Genomic DNA, 9,995 nt, shown 5'->3' with positions numbered 1-9,995 from the left:
CCTGGAGGGACAAGTAGTCCCTCTGTGGACACTGTCAACAAGAGGGTGAAGCGTCACTGGATGCATGTCCATGTGGAAAACAATGTTTTACTCCTGCCAAGAGTGCTCTGGCTCTCTGCCTAGTTGGGGGAGGTCTGCATGCCACTGTCTTCATAGCGACTGGTCGATTTAGGTTTAGAGCCATCTGGCCATACTCCGCTCCATGGGACTCTCCTCTACACACTGGACTCTGTTTGCTCCCGAGGGCAGAGTCCAGTCTTCAGGCCCAGCCTTGCTCCTCAGCCTTGCTGGTCTCCTTCTCTAGCCACAGGAACAGGAGAAGTCCCGTAGAGAATGGTGACCAACTGGACTCCACTCTGACTCTGATCCACGTTGCCAGTAACAAGATGACATGTTGCTAGTAGACATTTTGGATGTTCTGCGCTACACTGCTGTGCATTAGCTTCAATAAAGCTACAACATGATCCTGAGAAAGTGTTTGGATATCTGCTCGGTCGACCTGACACAGAGATGTCAGGCCTTATCTTCTGAGATAAGTGGTGCACTTGTTGGTTACCAATGGAAATCACAGGCTCGAGATGACCGTAACATTATAGATTTGGTTTATTCCAAGTATTTACAGGGAAAAAATGAAATATTTACAAGTAGGTACATTCGACTTCTTTGTGTCGTACAAAAAGTAACAAAGTGCAGTAATATCTGCCCCGGTGTAACAGTGTGAGTATTTCCCTCTTCATTAAGCACTTTAAAAAAGTTATGGAATTCAAATTAAGTTCAGTACTGATCACTATTGGGCCATAGTTTAGTTAAATGCTCCCCTTTCCATTCATTAAATAAAATCATGTTTGGAATATTGAGTTATAGAATATTAGACCATTAATCATATAACAATTATTGTCACAAATCATTTAAATCAACTCGAATATCATCTCCTATGCAATTACAACACAATTTTACAATTAAAGCTAATTCAATCAATAAGCTAAATTATGTCACAGTAGTTGGACAAAGGCTGGGTAAATATCAGGAACTGACAAAAAAAACTGAAGGTTTCCAGCTTCAAAACAAAACAATATGCTGACCAGTACCAATGTTAGTACCATCAAAAATACCTCATAAATACCATGCATGGAGACCATCTGACAAGAATTAACTGTGCAAAATGTATCTGACGGCCATGCAGCGGCAATAAAGCTCTTGGATATGAGGCACCTCCTCTAGCAACATCTGGCAAAGGTTTACATTAAGGCACACAAACATTTTCCTCAGCGCCACAGGGCTGGGAAGGACAGTGGTGAATGCTCTGATCCCGTCGGGTCAAAGATAAAAACGAAGAATGTCAGTGTGGAGAGGTGTTACTACCTGTGCCCACTGCGGAAACGACCACAGGAAGAACCTTCTTTAATGTCCGTATATACCCTGACTTTACAACGTTTCCATCTGTGGTCAATTTAACTATTAAGCTGGTCTTACTCAATAGATGTCAGCAGGAGGGATTATATGTTCTTAGGTGTCCCCTCGTAAAAAGAATAACAAAATAATTGGATTTGGGAAAAATTCCACTGAAATGGTATAAAACTACCCTTTTACACAGCAGGGAAACAATATGTACCGTGCGTTATGTATCCATCATCACACTAGGACTAACACTCGTTCTTGTAAAACAAGCATGACAAACATGGAGGCCTACTGAAACAGCTCAGTGCTTCCACTCAGAAAAACTCTGACAAACAGGTTCCTACGTAGCAACAGGGTGGGGGTGGGAGAATGTGGGTACCATAGTTACGAGACGTACCAAACATTATCTTGTCACGGTGAGGTTTTATACTATTAATCTCGTTATTTGTCCTAAATAAAAACCTCTTATTTTACAAAAAAAAAGACATACTATTCACATACCTTTGGTTTTAAATAACACACACGTATTTATGTACATATATATACACACACGCCAGTAATATGACATGAGGCATTAAATAACAACTGTACAAAGTTATTTACTAAGTGCTGTTGTGGTTTGTCAAAATGGTCACTCCTTTTCTTCGGTATTAGTGGTTCTCTAGGGTAAATCTAAAGAAGAAATTCAAGAAAAACAACATTAATTCAGATAAAAGGTTTGTGAATTGAACGTCTTCCACTTTCGATGACGTTACTTTTGCTGTGCCTAGCCTTGTGTCTACAAGCCGTCTCACCGTTTGGGCGTGCCGCTGTTAGCCCCCGTCTTCCTCCAGTCAGCCCTACATTTGACAAACGTGATTTCCTGTGTCAGACTGAGAGCCTCTGGGTCTTTAACGCACAGCACCAGCCTGCAAGGGACCAAGGGAATAAACAAGGATAAGAAATCATATAAACAGGCTACACGCTGATAACATCCGCTGAGGGCGGTTGGCAGATTGATATGCTAGCCTAGGAAAACGTCTCAATTTACCAAACAACTCATTGTGCTACGAAGCTATGCCACCACGCTACAATACTCTGAGTTTAACGGTGACTCTTATCTGTTGCACTACTGCAAGAAAATAGTTTTTGTCGAAAAAATGTGTTGGACGAACGTACTTTTGCTGGGTCTCGCCAACTCGGACCCGGATCCTGTGAACCGCCATGTCGGAGCTGTCGGGGTCCCCGGACCACCAGGAAGACACCATCTTCAGCATGCTGGAGGCAGACCAGCCGTTGTCCTCCTCCCATCGGAACTTGAGCATCAGGAGGTCCCCAATGTCCTGCTCCGTCACCAGAAGGAACGAGTGGGTCTTATTGGTCGCAATCTTCTCTTTCCTGCGTCAGGTGGAATGGGATGGTAGTGGGGGAGTTGTGAGTTTGGGCTACAAATCTTTGTCCATGACGTGGTGTACAAGGACTTGGTAATGGAGCTATTCATACATTCATACACAATTCAATTGTTTTCAAACATGCGTTGATGCGTTGATCCCAGTCATAATCCCATTCCGAAAAACAAAGCATTCCAGCATCTCCTAGGGAGGCCACTCACAGTTTGAGTTCCAGGTTCTCTGCGTCTCCTTTGGTTCCGTACAACGAGACCGTGAGGGAAGGCTCTATGTCCGAGCGGTTCACCTTGCTGGAGAAGTGAATCTTCAGCTGGTAGTGGTACACTGCATGGGCAAAAAAAAGAAGAAAAGACTCTACTATACGTTGGGAGAGCTTCAAAGAACAGCTAAATTAAAGAGAACGGTTACTTCAATAGTGACACTCCCATGGGATCTGCGCCAACCAAACTCTTTAATGAGACCGGTCGTAACCGAACTCTGGGTGCTGCTCGGACGTACCTCTGAAGGGCATGGAGGCCCGGGTCTTGGTGTACATCTGGACGTTGCGGGCCTTGCGGACCTTGCTGATGTCGTAGCCCACCGTGTTGCAGCGGCTCTTGCGGCAGCTGAGGCACATGCCGCGGTCGAACATCTGGTTGCTGCCGCAGCGATAGGCCTTGGACGCCGTCTGCTCGTTCAGCAGGGAGTCGATGAACAGGTGGATGGAACGCTCGTGCTCACACTTCACGGCGTCCGTGATGGCTACAGAGGGGGGGGGGGGGGGGGGGGAGGGCGGGTGAGTCTCGGTTTAGGAGCACGTTTTTCACTGTAGCCACTTCTGTTCACTTTGCAGTGATCGGGGGCTGAATACTCAAGGCAATGGCCAAGCCCCGGTGACTGAAAGCCTTGAGGAGGGGTCGGCGTGGAGGAGATCTCTGTGTGACTCTGCGGTGAGGCCGACGCCGTCTCTGACCTTCTGGTCCGCATTCCCACAGCCCCTGGTTTACCGACAACCGCCAATGGATGCATTGTTCGGTCCGAGTGTAACGCGGTTAGCCGCTGGGAGAGATTAAGCGATGACGTGCAGCTGCATGGAGCTCCCGATTAGCGTGTGTGAGTCTGTGAGTGTTTGCCATCCGCGGCTGTCTCGCCTCCTTTGAGTCGTCATCCAACATCGTATGTCAGGAGACGTAAGGATGTTTTGACGTCACTAGTTCCGTAACCTACTTAAGGCAAACCTTGCCATCCTGGAAGTCTTAAAAGACAAAATAAACTCATTACTGTATTAGTAAGCCCCTCGATCCATGGATTAGTCATCGTTGGGGGGTTTTGGGGTCATTACCTTTTAAACACAAGAGGCCATTCTATGGTGGTTATTCTGCGACGTTTTAGTCGCGTATCAGTCATTAAGTAATGCTGTCCCAGCATGCATTGCATCCTCGCATCCTTCAGAATGCACCACGTTCCACACAGAGACACTCTGGTTATCCTCACCAAACAATCCATAGTTAGCGATCTTCTCCAGGGCGCCGCGCAGGTTGCAGCCCGGCTGGAAGCCTCCGCCGTTGGGGTAGATGTCCACGTGGCCCACCGGCTGCTGGATGCCGATGCTTAGGCCCAGGGAGCCCCGGGTGAAGGTGTGGAGGACGTCCACGAAGTGAGCGTCGTCCGGGGAGAGGCGCCGGTGGGCGTGTTGGCCCTCAAAGTCAGGGCCGGCCGGATCCAGACCTGTAGGGGGAGAACCGCTTAGTACACCTGCAACGCATTTCTCACGGATGCTATAGGGTGTTGGCGCAAAGACCTGGTGAGTTGTTTCCGATACCAGTATCGGAAATTTCTCTGATACTGCCGAAAAATACAGTATCTGGTATCGGCGAGTATGCTGGTCTATTCGCCAATCTGATACCATCACGTCACTCATTTACGACACAGGTAAATCAATTTTAATAAGAACAAGTGCCGTTATAAGTTACCATGCTGGATGCGGTATCGGTATAAACTCGGTATCGGCCGATGCTAAAGTTCAGGAATCGGCATCGGCGTCGGGAAGGAAGTATGGTATGAGGACATCTCCGGCTGGTGGGTTTACCTGTGATCCTGCCCACTTTGTTGGTGGAGTGGCTCCCCGCGAACCCGGCCACGTGGGCCCCCAGGCTGTAGCCGATGAGGTGGAGGTTCTCAAGGGGCATGTTGGTGGTCTCCTGTGAGAATGCACGACGTTAAACACACACCTGGGATACTACGAGAGGTGATGTTTTGAAAGAGGATGACGTACACACACACACACCTGATTGAATCTATGAAAAACATCATTTGCATTGCAAGAGTCAAATTTGGATTACATTTGACGTGTGATTGTGATGGTGTGTCGTCTATTCGCGACGTGTCACGGAGCTATCATAGGTTGGCTACGCTCAGACTGAGATGACCAAGCGTTGGAGCTCCTTTCCAGCACTGACCTCGATCCAGTCGATGAAGCCGGCGATCTCCTGGCCCACCAGCCGGGTGCTCTGGGCCGCCACGATGTAGTGGTTCTGCGCCGTGCCCAGCCAGTCCACCACGATCACGTTGGCTGTGTGCTCTCGACGGTACAGCGCCGACACCAGCTTCGACACCCAGCTCTCAAACATCCCGCTGACCTGTCCGGAACAGCACGACAAAGACATTTACATAAAAAATTGAATCACAGGCGATCACGTTGAAACGGCGGTAGCTCAGGAGGTAGGGCGGCTTGATTTGTAACCAGAAGGTTACCAGTTCGATCCCCAGCTCCTCTTAGCAGAGTGTCGAGATGTCCCTGAGCAAGACGCCTCCCCCTGACTGCTCCTGAATAGCTGACTCCGCCGTCGGTGTGTGAATGTGTGAATGAATGGTTGTAAGTCACTTTTGATAAAAGCGTCAGCAAAATCCCCTAAATGTAAAGGCAAATGAACCACACAAGGGCTAACTTGTCTTCTGGCTTGACTCGCCGATATAATAGCGGCGTTCAACGAGAACACCAGGGCTAACTGGCTGGGGCGAGCTGCAGCAGGTTTGTGGTCGCTGGGGCTGTGACTCACCGTCCATCCGTGGATCACTAGGAAGGTTTTGGAGGTGGAGTTGAAGCTGCAGGCCGCCAGGGATTCAGGCTTGCCAGGGGTGAGGTAGCAGAGGTCATCCTCTGGCATGGAGGGCTTGCGAAGGGAGAACCTAACCGCGGTGGCATTGCTCTCCAACTCTCTCGGCTCAAACAGGTCTTTCAAAGGATCCAGGAAGTTTCCTAGCGGCGGGGAATGAAAGCAAGTCCCGGTGAATACCTGAACCAATGACGTACAACCCGTCCTTAGTCCTAGATTTGGCTCTGTTTAGGCCCTAGTCATGTTTGAGAGAAAGTTACATTAGTCACATGTATGTGTGAAACCGGACTCATGGCTAGGAAATCTGGTGACGCATGACTAACTTGACTGGTTCCTTGGGAGCCCCGGGCCCCTTAGGCCCCTCATTGAAGTACCCCCCCACACACACACACACACACACACACACACACACACACACACACACACACACACACACACACACACACACACACACACACACACACACACACACACACACACACACACACACACACACACACACACACATTAGTGAGAAGCCATGCAAAAAGGTTGCTGGGGTTCGGACAGGGGATCCTTAGAAACCAGCAAGATATTTCAGCTTTGTTCTTTCACACGGCTGACAAATCTCTCCTGAAGGTTCTGCCCCTGTTGCAGACAGCTCCTGGTCAGCTGACAGCCCAACAGCCGATGTAATGGGGGATGGAGTGGGCTTGCAGTATTTAGAGTGGGGGTTGGGCTGAGGGATTCCAAACCATAGGACCAGATTGTGTATGTGCAGCGGGAATAATGGTCTACCTATAGGGAGGTTCAGCCAACATGATTGTTGGCACAATTATGGATGGCGTAATCCCTGTAAAAGTAAACTTCTTCTCAAAAGTTAAATTTTATTTGAAAATGTGTCATGAGCTCACGTTTAACAAGCAGTGCACTACATATCCCACCATTAATTTACATGATTTGAATCACAAACTGTTGAAAAGGGGAGAAATGGTTGCAAATGCATGTAGTTTATCATACATTGACCTTATGCCAGCAATTTAAAGTAGGCAGGGCTACTACTTTCTCTGCAATGAAAATGAGTAGCGAATCTGCGAGACGAATAGGTTATGACATAGGAGTTGATGGATCTGTGGGAAAGAGTACATTAAGTGGCAGCTTACCAAAAATAGAATCGCTGAGTTCTTCTTCCAAGGACGTCACACTCTGCACAGCTGCGTTCAACACCAGAAAGTAAAGACATCGAACCGGCCACCCTTTCATTGCTTTGAAAACTGATGCTTTAAGCAGCCAAATACCAGAGCAATGCTTTCCTGAAATGTTTAACCAATCAAAACGAGCGAAAAACGGGTTCAGACGTATTCCTCTGTTAAGGAGCGATTCCGGTGCGTAGTGTGCGCGCGTGTCCCGCTGATATGTGAGCCACCTTGAACTCCCGGGTTCTTAAATAGCAGCCCGTCGCTCTGCTGAAACCAATTGGTCTCTCTGGCGGGGTCATGGAAAAATACGGCAAAAGTCAATAATTACACACTTTTACGGCTTGGCATACCTTGTAGTTGGAGTTTCTTGATTATGCCTGTGTATTTTTATTGCCTCTTATTGCTCTCTTCCTCATTAGATAAAAGGCTAAAAAAAAAGAATAATTTTGACTTGATCTAATTATACATACACGTGTATATAAACAGTTGGTTTATTAATCATAAGTAGGCAATTAGGCCAAACGTATGAGCAGTATTAGAAGTAGTATCTACAGAGGACACTTTTGCAAGGGTAAAGCACAATGCAGCAATTTAGGTTGACCTATTGTTGTGACTGAAGGATTGTTGATAGCATGGATTTATTATGGTAGTAGGCGGGGTCAGGGGAGGCAGGATCACACTACCCAGCCGCAGAGGTATGAAGTCATTCTTTAGGTTGCTTTTCTAGGACCCAGGCAATGGATGTAAGTAGGCAGCATGAACTGATCTACCAAAATCACCTCGCTTCCACCAATGATTAGAGGTATAAATCACGGTGCGATCGTCTATATATTTTATCAGGATATCGGGCATAATATTCCAAAAAAATAATTAAACAAAGTTATATTGTGTTATAAGATATGAATAAATTAGCCTATTTCTGCATATTGCATGATTGTTGTGTGGTGTAATGACATTGAGAGAAATGTCCACTCCCACTCTTTCCAAGAACATGGGCTGCAGAGAAGCTCCTTCCTCCTTAATTCCCCCCTCAGCAGATGTTTGGATTTGTAAATGCAGTTCTTGTAATTGTTTTCGTGAATCGATCCATCTCGATCACTCAGCCCTACCTGCGTGTGACTGTCGCCAGGACAGATATTACATAAACTCATTATCATGAAACTGGATAGCCCCTGGCACTAAAAGTATTTGTTATCTAAATATGAAAGATGACATCGATTAAAGCTGTCTTGAGTTCTGTCCCTTTGAGTACACCACAGGAACAGTGTTTGCCTTGAAATGCATGCATGTTTCAACATGTGTGACCAAAAGGGAGTCACACTGCCAGCACACACACACACACACACACACACACACACACACACACACACACACACACACACACACACACACACACACACACACACACACACACACACACACACACACACACAGTGCTGCACATTAAACACAACCTAACACGCACTGCATGCAGTTTAGACACACACACACACACACACACACACACACACACACACACACACACACACACACACACACACATACACACACACACACACACACACACACACACACACACACACACACACACACACACGCACACACACACAGTTCCCGTCAACGGTTGTTCCAAATGGCTCCAGAAGGTCTTTGTGTTCTAATGTTTTTCTGAGAATATTGTGGTGGCTTCTTCGTAAGGTTCAATCATGGACCGGGGAAAACAAATGAAGTCACTTTTGGGGCGCGTGATTCCATTGTCTTTGGAGAAGGACGATATTGGCTTAGGCAGTGGGTCATTGCCAATAAATGATGCAATTAAGGTGATGATACAATCAAGAGGCCCCACTGGAACATCAATGCAGACATGTTGGGTCTATCGTATGAATCAGGTGAGGCCTAATTGAAGTAACACCCATTCCTGGAATGATATATGGTGCCAACCACACCTAAAGTAGATGCTCTTCCATGCTTTTATTTATCGTGTAATCAGGATGGATAATTCACTTTGGCAGACATTGCAAGTATTTAAAATAAAAACTTTGTTTGATTTGTCCTTTATCAGTTATCTCATCTTTCCCGTCTAGACGATGTCTAGTGCTATATGGTAAATGTATTTAGTAATTCAGTTGACACTTACATTCAAAGCAATTTACTGTGAATTATACTACAGGTCATAATGTTGCATGTAAGTATCAAGGTATCATGCTCAATGATGCCTGCAGGTAGGCGACATCTAATATGGATCAAACTCAGAACCATTTGGCTGGCAGTCGACCATGCCTTCCCACTAAATGTAGTGTAACTAAGGGCTGCACTTGCCTAAGTAATACAAACGCTCTGCTTTTTGCTAGCATTTTCTGTTGACTATTCAAGTGCCTGCAAGCATGTGAACAGCATGTTTTGAATTGCGTTTCGAATAACATTTTTCAATATGATGTTTCAATAACATGTTTCAATATGATGTTTCAATTTAAGTTTCTATAGTCCCAACACCCGTAAAGTTGTAGTTCCCGGACAGGCCTCTATCCAGCATGATACAGTGTTTGCTTATAAAGTCCTCTCTTTGAACTTTGTGGACTCAACAGCAGTTTTCCGTCACACACAGAAAGTCATGGGGACAATTGTGTTTTCCCAATGACCGCAGGGAGAAAGAGTGTAGGTCAAATTCAACTCAACTCTGATCGTGGTTCTACTTTGTGCCTCTGGAACTGTATCATTTTTTAGCTATTTTGTTACACAACCCTTCCCCATCACTGCTTAAAGTTTAATTCTATGTTTCGCAGAAAGCTGTTCGCCCGAATTTAAGGCTGGCAGGATGAATTAATAGTTCTGCTTTTTTTGCTGATTTTCTTTGCAGCCATTGCGATATTGGGCTTTTTTCCAGGGAACTAATCCCCAACTCAAGGAATAAGAAGCACGAAACTATTGCACAACTT

General features: G+C 46.2%; 2 protein-coding genes across 2 annotated transcripts in view; one reads left to right on the top strand and one right to left on the bottom strand.

Annotated features, from left to right (window-relative positions):
* si:ch1073-396h14.1 (disintegrin and metalloproteinase domain-containing protein 10) overlaps nt 1–1,754 on the top strand; it is a 33,829-nt gene extending 32,075 nt beyond the window's left edge. The window contains exon 15 of the mRNA XM_056603588.1: nt 1–1,754. This exon is cut by the window's left edge and continues 296 nt beyond it. The gene's annotated coding sequence lies outside the window, so the exon portion shown is untranslated.
* Nucleotides 339–7,616, bottom strand: LOC130393027 (lipoprotein lipase). Its single transcript, XM_056603589.1, has 10 exons — nt 7,024–7,616; nt 5,825–6,024; nt 5,225–5,404; nt 4,855–4,966; nt 4,260–4,493; nt 3,285–3,527; nt 2,990–3,110; nt 2,557–2,775; nt 2,193–2,306; nt 339–2,070 (listed from the first exon to the last, which is right to left on the bottom strand). The coding sequence occupies exons 1-10, from the start codon at nt 7,121–7,123 to the stop codon at nt 2,049–2,051; spliced, it is 1,545 nt and encodes a 514-aa protein (XP_056459564.1). The 5' UTR covers nt 7,124–7,616; the 3' UTR covers nt 339–2,048.
* Nucleotides 7,617–9,995: the final 2,379 nt, after the last annotated feature.

This window comes from Gadus chalcogrammus, chromosome 12 (assembly GCF_026213295.1).
Source record: "Gadus chalcogrammus isolate NIFS_2021 chromosome 12, NIFS_Gcha_1.0, whole genome shotgun sequence".
Lineage (NCBI taxonomy): Eukaryota > Metazoa > Chordata > Actinopteri > Gadiformes > Gadidae > Gadus > Gadus chalcogrammus.
This window is presented reverse-complemented; position numbering and strand designations above follow the sequence as displayed.